Raw genomic sequence first — 27,026 nt, forward strand, 5'->3', positions numbered from 1 at the left:
AATGATGATTTTATATATATCACCATTGGTGACCAATAGTTCCATTGGTTACTGCTTTCCAACAGGAATTTCTGACAGTACAAGACAAGGAAGTGTATTTCAGTACAGAATAAAAACTAAGTATCTTATAGATCACCAATTTTTGTTGTTTTCTCATTGATGTTTATACCTTTCATTTGTTTACATTTATATACACACACACGGAGTTGTTCAACCTAATGTAACATAGAAGACATTTGACTAAATTGTTCAGCAAACTTGGTATCAAATTGCAAAATGAACTTATATAATACAATGCTAAAGTTTACTACCTTATCTGAACTGACAAGGGATTCCAAAACGTCCACTTTTCCATACTTGCATGCATTGGAGTTTATTGAGGCAGATTTGCTATGACCAGATGTCCTGTCACCAACAGTTTCCAAGCAAGGTAATATTTCTCCATGGCCAGACATATCCTTGCAGAATATTGGAAATGAGATTTATGATTACAAATGTCAAGACAAACAAGCACACATGACAGGTTTCTTTGTTTCTGTCTATCAAATCCTCTTACAAAAGTTAGGTCAGTCCAGGACAACAGAAGACACTTGTCAAGAGCATCATGCAGTGGGACTGAACCAGAAATGATGTGTCACTGGTATATATTTTTTACTTCTGGCCTTCACCGACACATCTGCTTTCTATGTTCTGTTTGTTCCCCTACCATAAGTATGTATTGTGTTAACCCTAATTATGAATAGCCACAAATTTTTTTTTAATGTTCCCCCTTATCAATGCCATTAAAAATATGATTCGCAAAATGAAACCATTCTATTTGAAGTAGATACTTAGAACACTTGAAGGGGGCGGGGGGAAACAACAAACAGATGAAATTTTAAATTTATAATTTATTTGAGAAATTCAGACTTCATGTAAAATATTGTAACTTGAGAGAAATTAAAATAACATGAATTTGAAAACAGTTAATATCTAGAAGTAAAATAAGACCCAATCCTTAAGGCTTTCAATAACCTGCATGCAATGTAAGATGAAGTACTCCCAAGTTAGGAATTATTAAGAAAAAAGCTGATCATTATTGTGTGTGTGTATATGTGTATATATATATATATATATATATATATATATATTCTTTTCTACTCTAGGCACAAAGCCCAAAATTTTGGGAGGGGGTAAGTCGATTAGATCGACCCCAGTACACAACTGGTACTTAATTTTTCGACCTCAAAAGGATGAAAGGCAAAGTCGACATTGGCAGAATTTGAACTCAGAACGTAAAGACAGACGAAATACCATTAAGCATTTCCCCCGCCATGCTAACGATTCTGCCAGCTCGCCTTATGGAAGACCAGCAGTCTTCCCATGTATACTGGCCTCCCCTCTCCACGCCGCCAGTGTTACCCAAGGGAAAGGCAAAGGCCGATACAGCTTGGCGCGCACACACACACACATAAAGTGTAAGATTTAACTGATTAGCATTAGCTATTTAAAATTGCCTTAAAACTTAATCTTATTAAGAATGTTACATAAAAAGCAAAGATTTTGTAAGAGAATGCTATAAATTTAATTATCTTCTTAGATGTTAATCTGTTATTACCTCCCCTTACACTGTGGTTTACTTTATGTACAGCAGTAAAATATTTATAGCTGGTCAGGTACAAAACATCCCCAGAAAGTTACAACAATGTACCAAGTCATAATTTTAGAATTTACTTAGACAAAAGAAAAAACCACCATTGGATTTAGAGTTAGTCATCTTTAATCAGAGACTGGTTGCCAAAGCAATTCAAAATCTGAGTCAGCCAGATGTAATAAATAATAAATAGCTCTGAGACCAGATATATTAACTGCTGCTTGCTACATACATGTAATGAGAGAGAGATGATGTGTCATGAAAGACACACCACCACTTCCAACACCAACCACAATGTTGAGTTAATAGTAATTTAAATATTAGGTCAAAGTTTATATGATCTACAAAGCTCCAAAAGACCATCACATGAAATGTTTTCTTTTTAGTTTAATTACAAAAATATTTCATTTTGTATCACAGAATGCTTCAATGATGACATTTAAGATGATGTCCATTTGATAGTTGTCTGTATGTGACAAGATTGCATTTAACAGTCTGTAATGTAGTCTCACCTAAACAAAAATACAATAAATCTTCAGTTAGGCAAATTCTTTACTAGATGCATTGAGTAATGTTCATATTTCTTCCGAAGAGCCAAGATCTTCAGTCTGTGAGAAGGATCTAAAATAGGTTTCAACACTTGCTCAGTGTTTTCTATCCGACGTCGAAACCTCTCTGAATCAATATGAATTTGTACCCATTCACCTTTACGGGCAGCTTGGTAGGCATAGCTCCATGCAAGCATAAGGTGCTTGGTTTCTAACTTCTCATCAGCAGCAAAACGAACCTGTGGAGGAAAAACAGTACTAAGAAAATAAAAGATCAATTTCAGGGAAAGCAAACTAACACCATACTTTTTCAATAATACTGCTCTAGTCAATGGCAGATATACAAAACATAAAAATGGTGCTTATTATATTTTAGCCTTCACATTTTATTCAAGTGATTTTAAGATTTGTCACCCCATCATTATTCATACCTTTATTATCATCATTGAGTTTAATGTCTGCTTTCCATTCTGGCCTGGGTTGAACAGTTTGACAGAACTGGCAAGCCCGGAGGCCGAACTAGGGTCCAATCTGATTTGGCAAGGTTTCTAAAGCTGGATGCCCTTCCTAATGCCAACCACTCCAAGAGTGTAGTGGGTGCATTTTACATGCCAGTCAGGCAGCACTGTTATCACCCAGGACTACAATTTCACTCGGTTCAACAGATTTTCACAAGCATAACATACAAGCCCAACAGAAGATAGGTGGAGCAGAGATGGGATCTTTTCCTTTTGAACGGCACTTTGTAACATAATTTCTAGGTAACTAAAAAGTTTTAAACTTCGTATACTGGTAGAATGTGTTTATAAAACATCATTTTCTCTTGGCTTTATTGAGAAAATTCTATAGGTTGTAAGATATTTCATCTTTAATTTCGAGCATTTCGGCAATGTTAACCAATCGCTGGAGTCCATTTAGGTAAATAACATTCTGTGCATAATGAATATGTCACCGCCTTTAGTCGAGCAAATCGACCCCGGGACTTATTCTTTGTAAGCCCAGTACTTATTCTATCGGTCTCTTTTTCCGAACCGCTAAGTGACGGGGACGTAAACACACCAGTATCGGTTGTCAAGCAATGCTAGGGGGACAAACACAGACACACACATACATATATATACATATATACGACAGGCTTCTTTCAGTTTCCGTCTACCAAATCCACTCACAAGGCATTGGTCGGTCCGGGGCTATAGCAGAAGACACTTGCCCAAGATGCCACGCAGTGGGACTGAACCCGGAACCATGTGGTTGGTTAGCAAGCTACTTACCACACAGCCATATTTACTTTTCGATAATTTCTTCGGGTTTTTTTTTTTTTTTTGCTGTCAACACGAAAAATTGGAATTCTAAAAAAAAAAACCCAAAATAACCGGTCTTTGAGCTCGGACTATGTACTTTGAAAAGAGTTAATTCCATTGATTAGCTAACATTAATGTTAAATAGTATTAATACATTCCTAATGAGAGAGATAGGAGGGAACCCCAAAATCCCCAGCTCGACCCTCAATCTGATAAAGACAAAAAATCGTAGTCAGTTGAAGAGGACATACAAAATGATGCATCCGTTTGAGGGCCACGGAATATACTCTTTGTGAACTGTTATTAGATAAGCTTAAATAGGTTGAACTAACGTTTAACATGCTTTTCTACCAAGAGTGAATGAACAACTGCAATTAAAACAATTTATGCGAAAAGCAGTTTGAAATTACACGGCAAATGTAACAAATGCTGATTGAAAGAACCAGCTGCTAATATAAACAGAAATAAAAATTAGATTATTTCCTATGATTTTTGGAAAGAGGGAATATTCAAATATACAACATATGGCATTCAATAGTTTACATAAAACAAATGAGAAAAGAAATTACAATATATGTTCACGTGAAATTTTTAAGGAAGTAATACAAATTCAACCTTAGAAGCTTTATGATGTATGTTCGTGTCCATATAGACTCGATTCCATCGGTCGTTGGCTTTTCCTACGGAATTGGGAATGGAGTCTGTATTTTCAGTTTTTGTATTTTGAGTATTTTCAAACAGTTTATTGAAAGAAAAGCAAGGGGTATCAGAGAACAAGATATCATCATCGTAATTTTCATCACTAACACAATCATCGCTATCCTGCCCATCATGAACAGAGCTGTGCAGATCAGTAAAAGAGTCTAAATTAGTGGAATTCATTGGACTTCTGTTGCTCGCACTGAATGACCAGTCGTGGACGCGCGGCTGCGCAAACCGGGTCCAGTCTACGCTATTAGTACCCTGAATAGTAAAGGCTGGCAAATAAAAAATTATAAGACGTGTACACTGATATATGTTCTAAAACGTGTTAGGGAATGTTTTTTTTTTTAATATTTCTAGTACAGACATATATACAACAAAGTATATAAATATATATACGTGTAGGTATATATACATAAATGTGTGTGCGTGTGTTTACACAGAGCAAGAGACTACATACAATACAAAAACATCCCTGAGATGGTTTTTCCGCCTCCGACCCAACTTTCCCGCTCTAACGTATCTCACATCCATGTGTTTGATGTCTGTGAAAGAAAAACGAATCAATATAAACATTGTGTGTGTGTGAACGAAGAGAGACTAAGAGGTGCAGAACGAAGAGCGATAGTTAGAACTAGAAAAATTTGAGGGAATATATTAGGGAGAGACAAAAAGGAATATAAAGGGTTACACTGTTGGAAAGTGTGTAGAGGGAATATGATTCTTTTTTTTTCTCTTCTATCAGGATTCTAACACAATTTTTAATCTTCAGATATTTTTTAAATATACTAAGCCACTGGTTTAATTGATTGATATCAATTTCTACCCTTATTATTTAATATATATATATATATACTACAAAATTAGAAAATGGAGAAACATACTTAAATCAATAAAACATCAACTATCAGATGATACCCAAACATTACTTTATTACACCATTACATATCAGTAAAGGCATTATACAAAATATACAGTAAATGTAAATAGACAAAGAGATATAAGTATAAAATTTCCAATATAATATGTAATTAAATATTTAAATAATACATCTATGTATTAGTCTTGTTGGGTACCTATCTAGCAGTATATTGGATATATGTTATCCCATGGTGGGTTGAATTTTCAACCCCTATCTCATTTTATAACCTATATATATATATATATATATACAAAAAAAGGGTGAAATATAATTAATTTAATAAAATTAATAAATTTCACCTAGTAGATTTATCGGTATGGAAAAGACCATATTTGGTAAGGATTATATTAATTATCATAAAGGGTTAATTGCAACAAGTTGCTCAAAACCACATACCGAAAATATTAGAAATAGCAGCCAAATTGATCACTATTTCTCCTAGGGATTTCGTTATTTTCTTTCTTTTTACCATATACAGGTTACAAATTCTGTTTGTTTGTGGAGACTTAAAAAAAATTTTTTTTTAATAGTAGGAGAAATAGTGATCAATTTGGCTGCTATTTCTAATATTTTCGGTGTGTGCTTTTGAGCAACTTGTTGCAATTAACCATTTATTATAATTAATATATACATATATATACATATATACACACATATATATATATACACACACACGTCTACGTCTGCATCAGTATATATTTATGTATCTATTTATCTATCCACCTGTCTGTCTATCTCTACTCATCTATCATTTAGCTATCTATCTATATTTATATTTATATATATGTGTGTGTGTGTGCGTGCGTGTATAAGTGTGTGTGTGTACGTTATGAACACGTCCATGATTATGAATGTATACATATGTGTGTATATATGTTATTTTGGCGCCGTCGATTTCCGTAAAAAACTTTTATTTTTTTACATAAGTAATGAGAGCGAAAGAGACTAAGAGGAAGCAATTTTATGACGAGGGAAGTTTGTCTTTGAAGTTACCGTCTAGGGGAAGCATTGATGTACATGTGTTTGATGGGGTGTGGGAGACAGTATGTTGTGTAAGTGAAGTGCTTCTGTTAGTGTGTGCGAAGAGACAGAGAGAGTAATGTGTGAAAGAGAGAGATAACTGATTTTTTACTCGGTGTATGTGTATATGTATGTATGCATGTATGTGTGTGTGTGTGTATGTATCTATGTATGTGTGTGTGTGTAAGTATGTGTGTGTGTATGTATGTATGGCCGATTCATCGTAATTTTTTACTCGGTGTATGTGTATATGTATGTCTGCATGTATGTGTGTGTGTATGTATCTGTGTATGTGTGTGTGTGTATGTATGTATGTGTGTATGTATGTATGGTCGATTCAGTGTAATTTTTTACTCGGTGTATGTGTATATGTCTGCATGTATGTGTGTGTGTGTGTATGTATCTATGTGTGTGTGTGTGTGTAAGTATGTGTGTGTGTATGTATGTATGTGGTGTGTGTATGTATCTATGTATGTGTGTGTGTGTATGTATGTATGTTTGGCCGATTCATCGTAATTTTTTACTCGGTGTATGTGTATATGTATGTCTGTCTCTTCGCACACTAACAGAAGCACTTCACTTACACAACATACTGTCTGTCTCCCACACCCCATCAAACACACACAGGCCGACTTCAAAGTGAAACCTTCTCGTCGTAAAATCGCTTCCTCTTAGTCTCTTTCGCTCTCATTACTTATGTAAAAAAATAAAAGTTTTTTACGGAAATCGACGGAAATCTGTGCTACTACAACCGAAACTATGCCGTTATTTTTTTTCTTCCGCATATTGTGCGTGAATACAGTCACAGATAAACATAGATGAACGCGCAAGCTCATATGTGCATAAATATACATTCGCCAACAAATACCTATTCACGTGTAGGTGTGTGTGTGTGTGTGTACGTGTCTGTGTGTGTGTGAGAGACTATGAGTATATAATTGCCCGTCTCGCGACATTGCCCCGGAGAAATTGAATTCTTTCTTCAAAACTTCAAAGCAGACGACAGTATCACAACCTCCAATATCATTTTCATTGGCTGGCAGTAAACAAAATATTTACACCGTGAAGAAGTCATATAATTTCTAGAGCTATATCAAAACGAGTAATGCACATTCATATCTACCTACTTATCTATGCTACACAAACACACACACACAGACGCTCACACACACGCACACACACATACACACACACACACATATATACTCTTTTACTTGTTTCAGTCATTTGACTGCGGCCATGGTGGAGCACCGCCTTTAGTCGAGCAAATCGACCCCGGGACTTATTCTTTGTAAGCCTAGTACTTATTCTATCGGTCTCTTTTGCCGAACCGCTAAGTGACGGGGACGTAAACACACCAGCATCGGTTGTCAAGCAATGCTAGGGAGACAAACACAGACACACAAACACATATATATATATACATATATACGACAGGCTTCTTTCAGTTTCCGTCTACCAAGGTCGGCCTGGGGCTATAGCAGAAGACACTTGCCCAAGATGCCACGCAGTGGGACTGAACCCAGAACCATGTGGTTGGTTTGCAAGCTACTAACCACAGAGCCACTCCTGTTGTTATATTTTATTGTATTTTATTCATGTACATGCATACATACACAGTTTACGAAGTATTAAAGCTTCAGCTTTCATCCTCACATCAGTTGTGACAAAAAATGATTCCCTCTAATTTTCTTGTTCCTTTTTGTTACCAATTGCCCAAAACTTTAAATGGAAATCTCAGTACTAATGTCATTAGTATTCTTGTGAAAATGTGTAATTTCACCACATAAACAACTCAGTTACAGTCTCCAACAGTTTTTGCAAATTTTTTTTTCACATTTTATTGTGGATTAGAAAAGGACACCAATTTCATTTTGCTTAGCAGTAAATCTGAATTTTAAGGATTCTCAGAAGACCTGGAAAAATCTAGCAAAATATACAGCAAATATAAAAATCACCTGTGTGACTATATATTGGATTGTTTTGATTTCCAAAAGCTCCAGTAGCAACAAGGAAAATAAATTCATACCCTAGATGGTATAAGACTGGAAACTGCTTCTCTTGCTAATTTTTCATCCTTTGGAGGTTAATAAAAAAAAATTAAAATTAAAAACAGTTCCTGATTCTAGCAAGAAACTTAAAGACTACAATGGAAAAATCTGTAGTGGCATATATCCTTGTTGATATTATTATCAAATATATATATATATATATATGGCACCCATGCCATTGGAACGTTAAAAGCACCATCCGAGTGGGATGATTGCCACTGACTGGCTCCTGTGCCTGTGGTACATAAAAAGCACTATTCGTTGCCTTACTGGCATGTGAAAAACAACATTTGAGTGAGGTCGTTGCCAAGTGTCACTGGATTGGCTCCTGTGCCAGTGGCACATAAAAAACACCATTTGAGCATGGCTGTCACCAGAACTGCCTGACTGGCCCTTGTGCCGGTGGCATGTAAAAGCACCCATACACTCTCAGAGTGGTTGGTGTTAGGAAGGGCAGATCAGATTGGAGCCTTGTGCAGCCATGGGCTCTCCAGACCTCAGTCAAACTGTCCAACCCATGCCAGCATGGAAAGCAGACGTTAAACAATGATGATTTCCAAAAATATTAAACCAGGAGATTTTATAAATTTTTTCCTTTTATTTTGTTTGAATTGATTACTGCAGACATGAACCATTATGCAGAACATACACAAAGAGGAAATCCAAGCATGTCTGCTATTAACATTATTATGGGGCATAACAAAGCTAATCAGGATTACAAATTGATAGTTAATCCAATAATGTGTGCAATTCTTCTATATTATTGTATGTGGAGGTGCAATGGCCCAGTGGTTAGGGCAGCTGACTCGCAGTCGTAGGATCACTGTTTCAGTTCCCAGACCAGACGTTGTGAGTGTTTATTGAGCAAAAACGCCTAAAGCTCCATGAGGCTCTGGCAGGGGGTGGTCGTGAACCTTGCTGTACTCTTTCACCACAGCGTTCTGTCACTGTTTCTGTTGTACCTGTATTTCAAAGGCCCAGCCTCATCACACTCTGTATCATGCTGAATCTCCCTGAGAACTATGTTAAGGGTACACATGTCTGTGGAGTACTCAGCCACTTGCACATTACTTTCATGAGCAGGCTCTTCCATTGTTTGGATCAACTGGAACCCTTGTCATCATAATTGAGAGTACCACTTTTAATTATTGTATGCCCAATAGAATATCAGCTAATAACTCCTTTTCTGTGGTGATAATTAAACATTTAAATAATTTTAGATTTTCTTGAATTTACCTGTAATTAGATTTACTTAGAGACAAAAGTTATGAAATAAATTAGGTCAAGGACCATTTGTCAAACTGCATTCCAAAATTCATATTAATATGTTAATATATAAATAAATTTTGTTGTTTTTGTGAAACCAGTCTACAGTCAGTTTTGTAGAATTTAATTGAAAGACATAAGTAGTGTATTTTGGTTAGAAATATAGTAATGAAAGTGTTAGACCTTATATAATTCTAATCCTCCTATTTTGTTGGTTTATCTATGTAGTAGTCTTGCATGTTGACCAATGAAATATTATTTTGCAGTTGTTAACATATGACATGGAAAGTTAATATAGTAATTACAATATAAATATAAGCAAATGCTGTCTTCTTCATTGTTGGACCATTGACAAATAAACTCACATAGTCTGGAAATAGAGAAGAAAGGAAAAGAAATAAACTACAAGAGTAGATGAATTCAACAAGCATCAACAACCATTAACAGTTCAGCATTCACAGATTACTCTGTCAAATATGATACTTATTTATTCACATTGTTTTAAATTAAACCTATATTACCTCATAGCTTTGAGATTTCAATGATGTGATTTAGTTTTAGTATAACATTGTAGGCTGGGTGTGAGAAGTAGGATCTGGCCAGTTTGAATCTAAAACAGGTAAAATATTTTGACCAGTTTAAATGCTAAAGGGTTTACTGATATTTCTTTTCCTGTTGGTCATTGATAATCAAATTTCAAGGACTTGCCTGAGCTCTAACATTCAAATTATTCTGTCAAAAGCAGGGCTGTGGAGTGGAAACAAAAAAACTTTGACTCTGACTCCTCTTTATGTAATTAAGTGAAATTAAGTGTAATTAATTAACATATCTCATAAAGCATTCGTGGGTCAGAGTCAGTGTAGTTTTACCAATTCCAACTCCACTGCCCTGGATGATACAATTCTTATTTTGTAAAATACTTTTCCTATGTTAATCTCATAGTCATGCACATTAGACCAAAAAAAAATAATAAATAAAAATGATTCTTCAACTAATTCAACTTCATTATCTGTGCAAAAAGACTAATAAATTGCCAAGGAATTTCAAGTTCCTAACTTCTTAAACCTTTGCCTGTCCAAAGTATTTCCATAAGTTTGTCCTAGAGTGTCTGTTCTTGTTTTCAAACCTTTTATTATTAAGTCATTATTAGGTCATTTGGCAGTTGAAACAAGTCTACTACTGAGTCTATCATTATGGGGACATAAACAAACCAGCATCGGTTGTTAGGCAGTGGTTGGGCACCAAACCTGGACACCAAACTGTTAATTGTTAATTAACATTTTCGTTAATGATTTAACATCTAAGCTAACTTTGGAAATCATTATTGGACTAATTAATTTCCATTAATGTCATTTGAATTGAAGTTAATGGATTTTAAAGGTGTGTTTTGATGGTTTTTAGAGCAAAAACCGATTTTTGTTCTGTAATAAAAATTGTTAACGGTTTATTGATAACTTGCGTTACTTTAGGTAATAATTGACTGATTAATGGTTATCGAAGTTAACTTTTCAATTAACAGTTCCCAGCTTTGTTAGAGACAAACAAAAATTTACAAATATACACACACACATATATATATACATATACTTTTTGTTTTTCCCCTCACTGTATAATTTTTTATTTTTTTTTTGCAATTAGCTTAATTTGATGCTCATTGCATTAAAAATATTAACACCAATATAATTAACCTTTTTGTTACTATATTTCAACAGAAATATACCTCCTTTGTTTCAATTAATTTTGAAACTAACCCAGAATTTTATAAACTTGACTTATAAAGCTGGTATTTAGAACACAAATAACTAAGAAATTTTTATGAAAGTTCTAATTTAGATCACATTAAAACGGAGTTTGTAACATAGAACCTGGGCTAGTTTCAAAAGTGATTTGGTATCCTTTAAATTTTGTTATTCGGTATGTGTCCTGTTTAATGTTGTTTATTGATAAATGTAACAAACAAAAAATATATATTGTAGGCTGCAGTTGCAAACAAAAGATTAAAAGAGGCATTAAAGAAGCAAGCTCTTGTCAGGAATGATCGCAACAATAATTTTGAAAGATATGACGCTAGTGCAAATGCAACAAAATTAAAGGCATGATGGGTTTTGTTTTTGTTGAATTTTGTATGAATGTAAAAGGAATTTCAGTAATTTAGTTCCTCTCCTGATTGTGAAAGGAACTTTGATATTTAACCCCGAGTCAACCTTGATTGAATAAATGGATGATGAAAGGAATTCTAACTGTGAACCATATCATTTGGGGTTTTTTTTTTTTTTAACCTATCGATATTTGTGATTTGTTGGTGATTTTGTCGCTTGTTCTAGCAGTTAAAGTGGGTGTGGCTAAATTTGAGTATAAGAATACAACAAAAAGCCTTTTCGCATTTAGATTACTCTGTCAAATTTAATACTTATTTATTGACATTGTTTTGAATTAGTCATGTGTTATCTCGTAGCCTTGAGATTTCAGTGATGCAATTGTTTATATTTAGAATGACATTGTAGGGTGGGTGTGAGAGGATAGATCTGGCCAGTTTGACAATAAAACAGGTAAAATATTCAATCTGGCTCATTTAAATGCTTAAGGATTAACTATTTAATATCCAGTTATAATTTTTTTTTGTTTCTTGTTTCATTTTTAATGTATAACTTGTAGGATGATCATTATTATCTTTGTTCCTCTATGATTGCATATATAATCTCTTCTTTTATGTATACTTTAAGAAATGTCTTTTTCCAATCTCTGATGTGTTTTTATCTATACGATTGAGTAACAAAAACAAGAAAAAAAGATAAAATGTTTGTATTACTAAAGGTTTTACATGATTATTGTATCAAACATGACAGAGAAAAATGTTAAGAATTTAAGGGTTATTAAACACCCATGTCCTTGTTTAATACCAATAGTTTCCACCTATAGTGAAGTTTTCTACCAACATACACTTTGCTTCTTTACATACACACACACATCTAGTAGAGAATTTGATTATATTGACAAAGCAAAGTGTAACTTCTTACGATCGTTACTAAGTTTGGGTGTAACTACTTAGAATTGTAAAAGCTTTTTTTTTTTGTAATTGTTTCAATGATAACTAAATATATAAACCAATAAAAAGCATTATAAATCAGGAGTTACCTCAGGATCATTTCCTTTATGATGATGTCTATGCATAGATGTTTTTGACAAGAAAGTAATACATATAATTATATTTATATAATGTTAGACACTATTGGAACAAGAATTGGAAGTGAAAGTTCGAGTCCAGGAAGCAAAATACCACTTAAAGAATTTGGTTGAAGACCGAAAAACTTTGTCTTTGGAGTTGAGGCACTTGAAAAATTCAAATCCACCTACAAAGGTTGGTGTTTTTTGTTTATAATTTTACTTATAAAGTTTAAAATTTATATTAAGGAATTTAAGGTATAAAGGTCTGTATGGAAAAGAATGAGAAATTTAAATGAAGTGATCCCATCTAGGATTTCATGGAAAGTTGTTAGTGTTGCTAAAATATGTAGAACAATCATTCGTTCATCTTCTCCACTTGCTATTTCTAGAAGAATCTTGGAGGTAGAGTCCTCAGGCATCCCTTCCATAGGGTCCTATCAGAAGTAACCAAAATTACATGCTTCAGCAGGATGAGAAATTTAAATGAAGTGATCCCATCTAGGATTTCATGGAAAGTTGTTAGTGTTGCTAAAATATGTAGAACAATCATTCGTTCATCTTCTCCACTTCCTATTTCTAGAAGAATCTTGGAGGTAGAGTCCTCAGGCATCCCTTCCATAGGGTCCTATCAGAAGTAACCAAAATTACATGCTTCAGCAGGATGAGAAATTTAAATGAAGTGATCCCATCTAGGATTTCATGGAAAGTTGTTAGTGTTGCTAAAATATGTAGAACAATCATTCATTCATCTTCTCCACTTGCTATTTCTAGAAGAATCTTGGAGGTAGAGTCCTCAGGCATCCCTTCCATAGGGTCCTATCAGAAGTAACCAAAATTACATGCTTCAGCAGGATTACCAAATATGATGAACTGGCATTGGATGCTATTCAACCAACTCATTCTTTGGTCTACCCATAGGTCCCCTGCCAATTGGCATGGCTTGAAGAATCCATCTTGGGATTCTTTCTTGTAACATTCACCTCGTGCTGGTGACATGTTAGAAGCACCATTTGAGCGTGGCCATTGCCAGTGCCACCTGACTGGCTCCCATGCTGGTGGCACGTAAAAAGCACCCACTACACTCATGGAGTGGTTGGTGTTAGGAAGGGCATCCAGCTGTAGAAACTTTGCCAGATCAGATTGGAGCCTGGTGCAGCCTCTTGACTTGCCAGTCACCAGTCAAACCGTCCAACCTATGCCAGCATGGAAAGCAGACTTTAAACGATGGTGATGATGTCCATGGTGCCAGAGCTGTGACCTCCCAATGTAGAGAAGCAACAGCTCAGCCTGGAGGGAAGGAGGGAGAGACCCCCTGAACCCTTGAGTTATGCATCTTGTCAAGTAACTTTACTCTGAAGAGTAATGTTTGGAAGAATCCCATTTCAGCTAATTGCATTCACAATTCTACTCTTTTTGGTCATTACCTGGCATTCAAGACCATAGGGGAGGTTAGGCATGGAAACCAAAATGAAAGTAGTGAGTTTGGCTACTTTGTATTCTTTTAACCAGTTTCTTCCCTTTGGAGGATCAGACACTGGAACTGGCACATTATTGTGCCAACACCTGCAATTCTAGCATCCCATTCAGCTTCATGTTTCCCTGTATTCTTGAGATACTTAAACTTCTCCACTTGTCTCAGTGATTCTTTCTTTTATTCTTTTACTTGTTTCACACTCTGGGATGCGGCCATGCTTGGGCACTGTTTCAAAGGGTTTAAGTTGAATGAAGTAATCCCGGTGCTTTTTTTTTTTTTTTAAAGCCTGTTATTCTGTCAGTCACTTAGGTCAAACTGCTAAGTTATGGGGATGTAAACAAACCAGTACTGGTTGTCAAGTAGTAGTGGTGAGACAAATACAAAGATGCACACACACGCTAATATGATGGGGGTTCTTTCAGTCTGCATCTGCCAAATTCAGTCAATGCATCAGTTCATGGCTATAGATGAAACTTGCATAAGATGGCACGCAGTGGCACTGAACTCCAAATCCTGTAGTTGGGAATTAAACTTCTTACCACACAGCCAAGCTGCACCTGATGTAAAAATTTAAAAATAAATTTTAATGAATTCCATTTTCAGAAACGTATAACAACTGATGGTGATGGCAGTCCAAAGGAGGTGAACATTAGTATCATAAAGTTAACTGATGAAATTAATGACAGGTTTGTGTTTGTATGTTAATTTTCTGAATGCTAATGTTACTATATTTCTGTTAAAATGTATTGTTTTCATTCCATTTTGTTTTCAAAACCGATGAAGAATTTAGTAAACTAACTACGAGGTGCATTCCAGAATTTTTGAGACTTTTTCAGGAGGGACACTTATTAATTTCAAAGAAATACAAAACACTATTCTCCTTCAAAGTAGTATCATCTCCCTTCAATGCTCTTGCAACTCTCCAGCCCCTTTGTGTAGGACTTCAGGGTGAAGATGTCAGGACCCTTGTTGCAGCTTCCTCCAGTTTGGGGAACAACCAAAAATCACAGGGAGCAAGGTCTGGGTTGCACGGAGAGCGAGGGACAGTTTTGATGTCCATCTCTACCAGGATAGAATTATGGACTGGTGCATTGTCCTGATGGAAAGTGCTCTGGCATTTTGCAACAAAATCTCTTCCTAAATCCCGCCGAACCACCACAAGGCACTTTTTGTTGAGGAAACCTAGTGGATGTAGATGATGCTGTTGCTTTTGAAAAGCAGGGATCATAACAAGCTTCTTGGTGGACTTGCTTTCTCTGGCCTTCCATTGGGCACTGTGCCTCTTGGTCGCTGGATCATAGAAGTAGATCCAGATTTCGTCATAGCTCACCTGAGACTCAAGTGCTCTTCGTTTGGAGGTAATGAGCTCAACCATCTCCCTGCTGTCACCAATGCTTTATTCCTTCTGTTCATCAGTGTGCACCTCAAGAACAAGCTTTGCACAAATTTTACTCGCGTTCAGATCTTCATGAATAGTCCTGTGTTCACTTGCTACACCAATTCCAAACTATATGCTTCTTGTCATTGTTCCTCACCTTAAAGAGCTTTGATGCACTTGTGCCAGCAAAAAGCAAATGCTCAGCTCACACATGTTAATCCGTGACCAGTCTGGAGCATTTCATAATTTTCTGTAGCATTTTTGCCTAGTTTTAACACAAAACATGGTAAGCTTCCAAATGGTCATGTCTCAACTGTATTCTGCAAACCAGTCAGCTGTGACAAGCAGTGTTTTGTAGGGTGTGTTCAAAATACTGCTACAGCCATCTCCTTCAATCTGGAATAATAATAAAAAAAAAAAGTTGGTGGCAGGTCAGCTTATTAGATGTATCATAATGATATACAGAAATTCAATAATGCAATATAGTTACAATTGTCGCTCCTGAAAAAATCTCAAAACTTCTGGAATGCACCATTGTGTTTGTGTGTCCTTGTTTTGACATTGTTTGGTAGTTGTGAATGAGGGCTACCGTCAAAATAAGCAGTGTCATTCTCCAATATTCTGTCAGAAATTGATGCCTTTTTAAAAAATCTTGTTGCTGGGGCACCACATTGAACTGTATCAACCCCAGTACTTTTATGTTTTTAAAACCTGGTACTTATTCTATTGGTCTCTTTGGCTGAACTGCTAAGTTACAAAGGTGTAAACACAAACACCAGTTGTGGAGTGGGGTGAAGAGACAAAACATGCATGTAGATATACATATATATATATATGACGGGCTTCTTTCAGTTTCCGTCTACCAAATCCATTCACAAGGCTTTGGTTGGCCTAAGGCTATAGTATAAGACACTTGCCCAAGGTGCCACACAGTGGGTCTGAACCCAGAACCATGTGGTTTGGAAGCAAGCTTCTTACCACACAGCCATGCCTGCTTATACATAATTCTGTGGATATGTAATATGAATCTAAAATCCTTTATATTCTTAAACTTATTGCTATTTTCAATACTATTTCGCATATATTATAGAAATGTTCAAATTGCCACTCTTCAATCAGAAATCCAAGAGGCAGAAAATGGTAAGAATTAATTCTGATTTCTTTTATTTTTTTGTTATTCCAGTCATAATTTTTTCTTTCTATAAATTTAATTTTTCTTACATATATTTATTGCAGACATTAATATTAACCTTTTCTCTAAAATCTTGACAAATTCTTTCTTTTAGATAAATTCAAAGGATGTGTTGAAACAATCCGTAGCATAAACGATTCATATTTTTCTTATCTCAACCGTTTAGATTTCAGATTATTCTGTCCAATGTGACGCTTATTTATCCACATTGTGTTGAATCAATCATGTATTTGTTTAGTGTTAGAATGGCACTGTAAGGTTGGTGTGATATGCCAGATCTGGCTGATCTGAGCATAAAATAAGCAGGCTATATGAGTTGGATCTGATCCACCACATAAAATAGGTGGAATATTTGAGCTGGATGTAGCCAATGTAAATGCTAAAAAGTTAAAAGAGGATATATATCATCATCATCAACACTCTGAGAGTGTAGTGGGTGCTTTTACGTGTCACTGGCATGAGGGCCAGTGTGGTGGTACTGGCAATGGCCACACCCAAATGGTGCTTTTTACGTGCCACCTGCACAGGAACCAGTCCAGCGGTAGTGGCGACGACCTTGCTCAAATATTTCACATGCCACCAGCACAAGTGCTAGTAAGGTGACGCGGTAATGATCACACTTGAATGGTGTGCTTAACATGCCATATATATAAATAAATGTATGTGTATTTTTTCACTGTTTACAAATAACATGGGAAAAATAAATAAACAGTTACCAGGGTAGCAAAAATTCACACAAGTACCAAGGATATAACAGCCTACTTATAAAGGTAGAAACTCCAGGTTTTGGTGAAATGTTTTTATATCACATAGATAAATAAATAAATGGAGTTAAATGCAGGTGTTATTAAAATTTTTAATGATTTTAATAACATCTGCATTTAACCCCATTTATTTATTTATCTATATATATATATATTCACTCACAATTTAGTAGTTCTCTACAAAACATGCTTCTTATTGAAGTAAATATTTATATATAGCTAGAATGGCAATAATTTTCCATCTAACTTCAAGTTTTCAGTTCCTTTAAGACAGATTTTAACACAGTCCACTCGACTGTTGGTTTTTTATTTATTTATTTATTTATTGCAATGTCACTTGCAGGTGAATTAATGTCTTGTAATTTTTCATATTCTCATGCAGTCACATTAATTAAATCTCTTCCATGCAGAGTATCAAAGAACGGATTGACCACAATAATGACAAGTCTACTGTAAAAGACCTTAAAAATAATTATGTGGAAGCTATCAAAGAGAAAGACTCAAGTGAAATGAAAGTGAAATCATTACAAAATCAGCATGAATCAAATCTTGTGGACTTGCAGCAGAAATATGAAAGCAAGGTAACTTTTAAATTATTAATCCGAAAACACATGTAAGTACTTACATATGTATGTGTGCACAAATAGTGGTGCCCCAGCATGGCCACAGCTCATGAGCTGAAACTAGATAAAATAAAATAAAAAAAATAAAAAAAGCACAAACTTAAACTCATTGTTATTACATCATCGTCATCATCATCATTGTTTTATTGTTCACTTTTTCATTCTTATGAGTTGGACGAAGTTTAGTTTAGGCAGATTTTCTACAGCCAGACGCCCTTTGGTGTTGCCAACTCTCACCTGTTTTCAAATAAGGTATTATATCTCTCCATGGCCAATCACGTTCTTGCAGAATATTGGAAATGAAACATGCTGCTATGTGAAACAACAACAAGCATTTATGATTAACATGCAATATCAAGTCAAGGAGATACGAGCATACACGTTTGTACAGGCATACATTCTAACACATCTTTCAGCTTCTGTGTATCTAGTCCACTTACAAGGCATTGGATGGTCCAGATGATGCTTGCCCATGGTGCCACCCAATGGGACTGAACCTAAAATCACGTGTTTGAGAAGTGTACTTCTTAACCACACAGTCATGTTATCTATAATATAAATTGGACATGGGCAATCGTTGTATTCTTTCTTGTCTTGAGGTTCACAGCCAAACGGCTGGGTGGATTCGCGTGAAAAATGGCACACATGTGGGGAGGTGCATAGATTGGAATGCAGTTTGTATTTTTTTCCTAGTGCCCATACTTACTGAAAAAATTGATTAAAACTTTTCTAATGGAATTCCCCCTCTTTCTTTCGCCATAAAAACAACCAGTTATTTAGAAGCTGTTTTCTGACAGGGTGGGGTCAGGAAATGTTCATATAGCAGGGGACCCAAAATGATAAGGTTGAGAAACGCTGTTATAGATTATGCCTAATCGAAAACGATTATATATATATATATATATATACGAGCAGCTAAGCCCAGTTTCACATGGTCTGTTTGGATGATGTGGCTGTGATCGTTTTCGATTAGGCGTAATCTATAACACCGTTTCCCAACCTTATCATTTTGTATGTAGGACTACATAACTCAATGAGTCTTTTCTTTTGGGACATGTGGCTGTTATTTTTAACAGGTCAATCTACCCACTTAGAATCTGGTGTGTATCACAGTATGGGGGAAACAAACACTGATTGTGTCAAGCAGTGTGGGTGAGCACACATGATAGGCTTCTTAGCAATTTCTGACTCCCAGAGCATCGTTCAGTCTGGGGCTGTAGCAGAAGGCTCTTGACTGAGGTGTTGTGCAGTGGTACTGAACCTGAAACCATATGGTTGGTAAAATGAGCTTTGTAACCACATGGCCATACCTGTATTTCATCATTATCATCAGTTAATATCCATTTTCCGTGCTGGCATGGGTTGGATGGTTTGACAAGAGCTGGCAAGACCAAGGGCAACACTTGGTTCCATATTCTGTTTTGGTATGGTTTCATCATCATCATCATCGTTTAACGTCCGTTTTCCAGATGTTAAACGATGATGATGATGAAATCATACCAAAACAGAATATGGAACCAAGTGTTGCCCTTGGTCTTGCCAGCTCCTGTCAAACCATCCAACCCATGCTCGCTTTCATTGTTTGGATATCCTTCCTAACTCTTTACAGAGTGTACAGGGTGCTTTTTATGTGGTACAAGCTCTGACATGACTACCTAGTACCCTGCCAGCCAAGAACTCCTCAACTGGGATAGGGAGAGTGGCATTTAAGATGGTATGGCTTTGTGCTAGTTGAAAGATTTGAGGTATAGAGAGGACAGACGTAGATGTTGTCTGTGGCAGTTTTTAACAAATGGTAAGTTTGAATTTGTTTAAATTACAGATATCGTTTTTACTAAAACAACTGCAAAATGGGTCAGAGGAAGAAGAGAGCCCAGTGCCAAATGGTGTACGCGGAGCACATAATGTTAGTAGTTATTTTTCTTTTTTTCTGTTTCTCTTTTAACCGTTTAGCTTTCAAATTTCTTTGTCCAATTTATTTGTTTCTTTATTGCCCACAAGGGGCTAAACATAGAGGGGACAAACAAGGACAGACAAACGGATTAAGTCGATTACATCGACCCCAGTGCGTAACTGGTACTTAATTTATCGACCCCGAAAGGATGAAAGGCAAAGTCGACCTCGGCGGAATTTGAACTCAGAACGCAACGACAGACGCAATACCGCTAAGCATTTCGCCCTGTGTGCTAACGTTTCTGCCAGCTCGCCGCCTTTGTCCAATTTATTGCTTCTTTCTTCACATTGTTTTGGAATTAATCATGCATTATTTCATGGCTTCAAGATTTCAATGGTGTTTGTATATTTTTAGAATGACATTGTAGGTACGTGTGAGAGGTTGAATCTGGTCAGTTTTAACTTAGAACAGGTAGAGTATTTTTGCTGGATATGGCCAGTTTAAATGCTTAAGGGTTAAATATTTCCTCAAATATTTCTTATTTTTCAACTTAGCTGATATTAATTACAATTTGAATTGTGTGATAAATTTAAAAAAAGACTCCTTGCAATGTTTTTGCACTAGAAATGAAGTTAATTTTTTTATGTCCCAGGGAGACTGGTGTCTGTGACTAATGCCACTTTACTATGTCATTTAGTCTTTTGGGACTTAAAGATTTTAAATGATATTTTGATGACAAAATTTCAGCATTTAGATATCATCATCCACTTTCCCTTGGTTGCATGAATTGGACTGGAATTATGATGGTAGATTTTTCTATGACTGGATGCCCTTCCTGTCACAAACCTTTGCCTTTTCTAAGCAAGCTAATATTTCACCAAGCCCAGGCATATTTTTGCACAATACTGGAAATGAATGTTTTAACAATCATGTGATGTTAAGAGAGGCACTTGCACACACTGATATTTCTTCATGTTTCTGTCTTAGGAGATAAACTCACAAGGCTTTGGTTGGCCTGGGGCTATAAGACACTTGCCTAAGGTATGGTTGAACCCAAAATTGGTTGGGAAGCAAACTTCTCAATCACACAGCTACATCTGTATTTATCTATGGATGGATAATTAAATAAAAAAATTCGTTATCAAAGACTAAATTTGGAAAGTATATATCAAATAACGATAATAAAAGTTTTAATTTTCATATTTATTGACTATTTTTGTATATCTATTTCTTTTTAGACCTTTTTTGTTCCTGACACTCTAGATGTTTTAGATAATGACCCAGACTATCACCCTGATAGCTCCATGGAATTCGACACACCTTATATGAAAGTGACCTAGAAACAAGCAAAACCTGTGAGTTTAGAATTTTTCAAAATTTACACTTCATATTTGGCTGTAATCAACTCTGGCTATTACACACATTCTGTCAGGAATTCTTTATGCTTGTGATTTTTTTTTATTCTTTTTTTTTTCTGTAATTTACACAGTTTTATGTGATGCTTATTTCCATTTGTAATAATTTATGAAATTATGGCTTGAGTCAGTCTTCACAAATGATGGATGCTTAAGGTCCAATACTAGTAAATGGAGGAGTTTTGGTAGTTTAGATTATCTCCCCTTCTCACATGGTGCTGGTCTTAAATTACTATTTGGTAATTGTGGCACATCCTCTAGAAGCAGAGAATTTTAATAAATCAAGAATTTTTATTGTATGGTATTTGATATACCCATATTTGTCTACAATGTACATATACATGCTACTGGCTTCAATTATTTCTCTTGGCTCACTTTTTGTTTAGATTAAGAAACAACCTAAAAGCATTCCTTACCCCCCCCCCCCTTCACAGTGTAAAGGATAGAGGAGAAAATAATGAAAATGGTATTTCTTTTCTTTTTAATTTACTTGAGTCAGAAAAGAACGCTTGGTGCCCATTTTCTCTTGCAGACCCTTCAAGACCACTGGTTCTTAACTTCTTTTTTTAGCACTCCTTTTTAAGTAGTTGTTATGCCTAGTTCTCCTCTAAGTGATGTTTGAGGTATCACAACTTACTTAACTGAACAGAGATGATAATCTTACTCTAAAAGTGGATTGTATAAGCTTTTAACAGTGAAAAGATCAAAAAATTGATAAAGACACAAGTTGTAAATTTACTTTATACAAGTTAGTGACTTCCCTGTACCGGATGAGGTCTCATTTTATTTTAATAACCATTACTAGGTTTATTATGTATAATATAATTACTACTATTGGTAGAATTTAGTATGTTTATTATGTTACCTCACTGCACCTCCTTGGAGGTGGGATTACCTTCTTTGAGAACCTCTGCTCTGGACAGATATAAATTAATGTCTGAATAAGGAGGAAATTCTAGACATTTGCTTTCCTGGTAGTGAAATGTTCTAGCAACGTACAGCAAGAGTTGTGGGGAAACGACCATAGATTATCGTATTGGGAAAGGGTCCAGTACCAGCTTTCATGACATTTTCTTGTTGGAATTTAAAATTTTCTCTGGAGATCTAACTGAGTTTTGTAATATTAAAAGGATTATTCTTGATAAATAATATTCGTTTAAGCCTTTCGATACCAACCCAGCTGAAACTGCCTCTGGCTCTGTAGTACAAATGTCTTGTTGCCATAAATTTTGAATTAAAATCTTCCACCAAACCTTAGTCACAATTTATGTTCCTAACACTAGCTTAATAATAACTAAGTTATTTTACTAAATTCTTTGTTATATCTGAAATAATTGAAAGAAACACAGAGCATCTCAACAGAAATATGGTAACAAAAGGGTTAAATGAATATATGTACTGTGTTGTTTGCAATATTCTGTGAAATTAAATATTTTTAGGCAATTGTTTGCAAGTTAAACTTGCAATGTTATTAGAGTTGGTTAGAATGGGTACATATGACTTGAAAAAAAGGGTTTGATATCAAAAAGGGCAGAGATTAAGGAGTAGTGATAGGGCAGAGAATTCAAAGAATGATAAAGGTAGGAAGATGAAAGGGTATTAGGAATGTGTAGGTGGAGAAATGAAAAGATATCCGAAGCATGTGGGTTGAGAAGTGAGAAGGTGTTGGGGGTATATGGACATGGTGTTGGGAAGCTATTGGGAAAAGTGGGTGGAGAAACACAAATATTAGAAAATAGATAGAGGTAAAAGGCTATTGGGAGTAAGTGGAGAGAATGGTCAAAAGATATCAAGTGTAAGTGGGTGGAGCAATAAAAGCATATTGGGAATAATTGTCAAATTCTGAAGTGAGGAGATATATTTTTCTCATTAGAACTTTTTTTGTTTTTCTATTTCAGTTGAAAAGTTGCAGGTGTTTACTCAGTAAATGCAAATCCAAAGTTTGCCCATGTTTCAAGAAGACAGCGTTCTGTTTGCCTTCATGTTCTTGTGCTAATTGTGAAAATAAGGTATTTTAATTATTATTGTTGTTGTTGTTGTTTGGGGTAAAGCGGAGAGCTGGCAGAATCGTTAGCATGCCAAGCAAAATGCTTAGTGGTATTTCGTCTGCCGCTACACCCCGAGTTCAATTTCCGTTGAGGTTGACTTTACCTTTCGTCCTTTCAAGATCGATAAATTAAGTACTGGTGGAACACTGAGGTTGATGTAATCAATTAGCCCCTTGACCCCAAACTCCAGGCCTTGTGTCTTTAGTAGAAAGGATTATTATTGTTTGGAGTGAAATGCTGCTGAGGTCAATTTTGCCTTTCATCCTTTGGGGCGGGGTGTGGGGTCAATAAAATAAATACCAGTGGGGCACTGGGATCAGTGTAATCAACCTCTCCACCCCTCAAATTTCAGACTTTGTGTCAAAATAAGGATAGTTATTATTAGAGTTCAAACTCCACCAAGTAGACTTTAACCATTCATCCTTTTTTTGGGGTGGGGGTGGAGAGAGTTGATAAAATAGTACTAATTGCAAACTGGATCAGTCATCATCATCATCATCATCGTTTAACATCTGTTTTCCATGCTGGCATGGGTTGGACGGTTTGACTGGGGTCTGGCAAGCCAGGAGGCTGCACCAGGCTCCAGTCTGATCTGGCAGTGTTTCTATAGCTGGATGCCCTTCCTAACGCCAACCACTCCAAGAGTGTAGTGGGTGCTTTTTACATGCCACTGGCACGGAAACCAGTCAATGCAGCGCTGCCATCGGCCACGTTCTGATGGTGCTTTTTACATTCCACCGGCATTTGATTTTGGTTTTGATGTACTTGACTCAATAGGTCTCCTCAAGCATGGCATGTCACCCTACAATCCAAGGTACTTTTGAGTGGGCTGGTTATGCGACACTGGTGTAGGTTACAGCTGTGAACTCACTTTATTTGCCGGGTCTTCTCAGTCACAGGTTTCAGTCTTTTGTCTTTGCCTCTGTGAGGCCCAACGTTTGAAGGTCATGCTTGACCACCTCATTACATGTCTTCCTGGGTTTACCTCTACCCCGGATTCCTTCAACTGTTTGGGCGTGGCACTTCTTCACACATCTCTCCTCATCCATCCGTAGTACATGACATTACACATCCAGTGAATCATACTAGCTTCATTTCTTTCAAGCCTACGCATGTCTTCAGCAGTTACGGCCCATGTTTCACTGCCATGAAGCATTGCAGTTCATATACATGCATCGTACAATCTACCTTTCACTCTGAGCGAGAGGCCCTTTGTCACCAGCAGGGGTAGAAGCTTTCTGAATTTTGCCCAGGCTATTCTTATTCTAGTGGCAATGCTCTCTGAGCATCCACCCTCACTATAGACTTGGTCACCTAGGTAGCAGAAGCTATCAACTACTTCTAGTTTCTTCTCCTGGAATTTGATGGAATCAGTTTTCTGAGCATCTGTAGTGTTTATTGTCTCTGTGCATCTGCTGCACATGAAAGCTATCTTCTCAATTAATCTTCCTTTGATGTTGCTGCACTGCTTATGTGCCCATAGCTTACACTGGGTACATCTAATGGTGTTTCTACCTACACCTTTTCTACAGATTGAGCAGGGCCACCTACCTGAAGGGGTGTGTGATGTGTTCGCCTTCCAAGTGAACTTTGGTCTTTACGACATTGACTCTAAGGCCCTTCAATTCTAAACCTTGCTTCCAAACCTGAAATTTCTTCTAGTTCTGGTAGGGATTCTCTGAGGGTCAGGTCATCAGCATAGAGGAGCTCCCAGGGGCAACCTGACTTGATAAGTAATTGATTTACCCTCCACCCTTTAAAATTGCTGGCCTTGTGCTGCACAAGTGTTGGATCTCATGGAGGCAATGACCAAGACCTTTGGCATTATGTCGTGCTTGAGAAAATGACACATCAAGCTGAGCAAAATTGCAGTCATGGCACATAAAAGCACCCATTACACTCTCAAAGTGGTTAGCATTAGGAATGGCATCCAGCCATAGAAAGTCATGCCAAATCAGACTGGAGCCTGGTGCAGCCTTCCAGTGTGCCAGCCCAGTCAAACCTTCTATCCCATGTACAGCTCCTAGGGGCTAAAAGTGGTTCATAGTGGCTAGATGTGTATCTTGGACTCATAGTAGATAGAAATATGAGGAACCCATAGTGGCTAGATGTGTATCTTGGACTCTTATTAGATAGATGTATGAGGAGCCCATAGTGACTAAATGTATGATTAACTTCTGGTGGCTGGCTGTGTATGATGGACTCTTTTGTGACAAGATGTAGTGGACTCCCAGAGACTAGATGTGTCTGATGGACTCTTAGTTAATAGATGTATGATGGACTCTTAGCAGACAGATGTTTCATGGTTAACTCCTAGTGACACACACACACATGATAAGCTTCTTTCATTTTCCATCTGCGAGATGCACTCACAAGGCTTTGGTTGACCCAGGCTATTGTAGAAGACGAGTATCTGAGGTGCCATGCAGTGGGACTGAACTCTGCATGGCCACACCTTTGCTTGATTGTAGATATTTGAAAAAAGAAAAGAAAAAGGTCTGAATAAGAGCTATTTCTGGTGTACACTGTTTGAATGTGATGGAATTGACAGTATTGGGTTGGAGATGTTTTGGGATTTGTTAACCCATACTGTGGTGGAGAGTGAGTGTGCTGCATGAAATTTGGAAAGAAAGGAAAATGGCAAATGTAGAGTGGTTCTTCTTTATCCTTTCCTTCTACACCATTACCTATGAATGATTAATTGTGCCAGTTGTGTTTTTATAATGATTTTTCAATTAAATATTGACAACGTTCTTCTTTCTGTTCTTTCAGCCGACATCTGTATTTGACTCATCCACCAGCGATGTGGACAACGAAAATGAAGACAGACTGATAGAATAAGTACTAGAATCGATTCAGTCAACTAAAAATTCTTCAAAGCAGTGCCCCAGCATGGCCACAGTCTAATGATTGAAACAAGTAAAAGATAAAAGACATATATCTTTATAGGTGCAGCTGTGGCTATATGGTAAGTAGCTTGCTTACCAACCACATGGTTCTGGGTTCAGTCCCACTGTGTGGCACCTTGAGTAAGTGTTTTCTTCTATAGCCTCGGGCCGACCAAAGCCTTGTGTGTGGATTTGGTTGATGGAAACTGAAAGAAGCCCGTCTTGCGTGTGTGTGTATTTGTTATTTGTGTGTGTATTTGTTATTTGTGTCTGTGTTTGTCCCTCCACCATCACTTGACAACCAATGCTGCTTTTGCTGAACTTATCAGTTCAGCAAAAGAGACTGATAGAATGAGTACTAGGCTTACAAAGAATAAGTCCTGGGGTCGATTTGTTTGACTAAAGGAGGTGCTCCAGCATGGCTGCAGTCAAATGACTGAAACAAATAAAAGAGTATTGTTATATTTCGGAATGGTCATAATAAATCTAATCGAAAAAAAAAAAAAATCTAATCAGAAAAAAAAAAAAAAAAAAATATATATATATATATACACATACACATATACATATATATATATACATATACATACATATATACATAGATATATATACATATATATAGTTATTCATTTCTATTTGTTTATTTATCTGTGTATTTATTATGTTTTCGGGATCCTCTATCGTCATATGTTGTGGTGTGTGCTATTGCTCCATTCTAGTTTTCTATTCAGGCTAGGTTTAT

At 36.4% G+C, this 27,026-nt stretch overlaps 2 protein-coding genes across 3 annotated transcripts; one reads left to right on the forward strand and one right to left on the reverse strand.

Moving 5' to 3' along the window:
* Positions 1-1,999: 1,999 nt before the first annotated feature.
* On the reverse strand, positions 2,000-4,401 carry LOC115221637. The gene is made up of 2 exons (XM_029791837.2): positions 4,098-4,401; positions 2,000-2,420 (listed from the first exon to the last, which is right to left on the reverse strand). Exons 1-2 carry the CDS (start codon positions 4,362-4,364, stop codon positions 2,169-2,171), a joined length of 519 nt encoding a protein of 172 aa, XP_029647697.2. The 5' UTR covers positions 4,365-4,401; the 3' UTR covers positions 2,000-2,168.
* An 8,269-nt stretch (positions 4,402-12,670) lies between these two features.
* On the forward strand, positions 12,671-26,328 carry LOC118766905. Of its 2 annotated transcripts, XM_036510761.1 has the most exons (8): positions 12,671-12,801; positions 14,686-14,768; positions 16,551-16,600; positions 17,827-17,997; positions 19,862-19,945; positions 21,172-21,288; positions 23,247-23,357; positions 26,169-26,328. In XM_036510761.1, exons 2-6 carry the CDS (start codon positions 14,753-14,755, stop codon positions 21,271-21,273), a joined length of 423 nt encoding a protein of 140 aa, XP_036366654.1. In that variant the 5' UTR covers positions 12,671-12,801; positions 14,686-14,752; the 3' UTR covers positions 21,274-21,288; positions 23,247-23,357; positions 26,169-26,328. The 2 variants fall into 2 exon arrangements, with proteins under 2 accessions (XP_036366654.1, XP_036366655.1); XM_036510762.1 differs by lacking the exon at positions 19,862-19,945.
* The last annotated feature ends 698 nt before the right edge of the window (positions 26,329-27,026 follow it).

Source organism: Octopus sinensis, linkage group LG18 (genome assembly GCF_006345805.1).
Source record: "Octopus sinensis linkage group LG18, ASM634580v1, whole genome shotgun sequence".
Classification (NCBI taxonomy): domain Eukaryota; kingdom Metazoa; phylum Mollusca; class Cephalopoda; order Octopoda; family Octopodidae; genus Octopus; species Octopus sinensis.

Bases quoted from the DNA above. Each gene is read 5' to 3' on its own strand.
- LOC115221637 (XM_029791837.2), bottom strand. From the start codon at position 4,364: ATGAATTCCACTAATTTAGACTCTTTTACTGATCTGCACAGCTCTGTT. The intron at 2,421-4,097 runs GTTGAATTTGTA...TTTCCTCCACAG, and splicing joins TACATCATAAAGCTTCTAAG to GTTCGTTTTGCTGCTGATGA.
- LOC118766905 (XM_036510761.1), top strand. The intron at 16,601-17,826 runs GTAAGAATTAAT...TCTTCCATGCAG, and splicing joins AATCCAAGAGGCAGAAAATG to AGTATCAAAGAACGGATTGA. The intron at 17,998-19,861 runs GTAACTTTTAAA...TTTAAATTACAG, and splicing joins AGCAGAAATATGAAAGCAAG to ATATCGTTTTTACTAAAACA.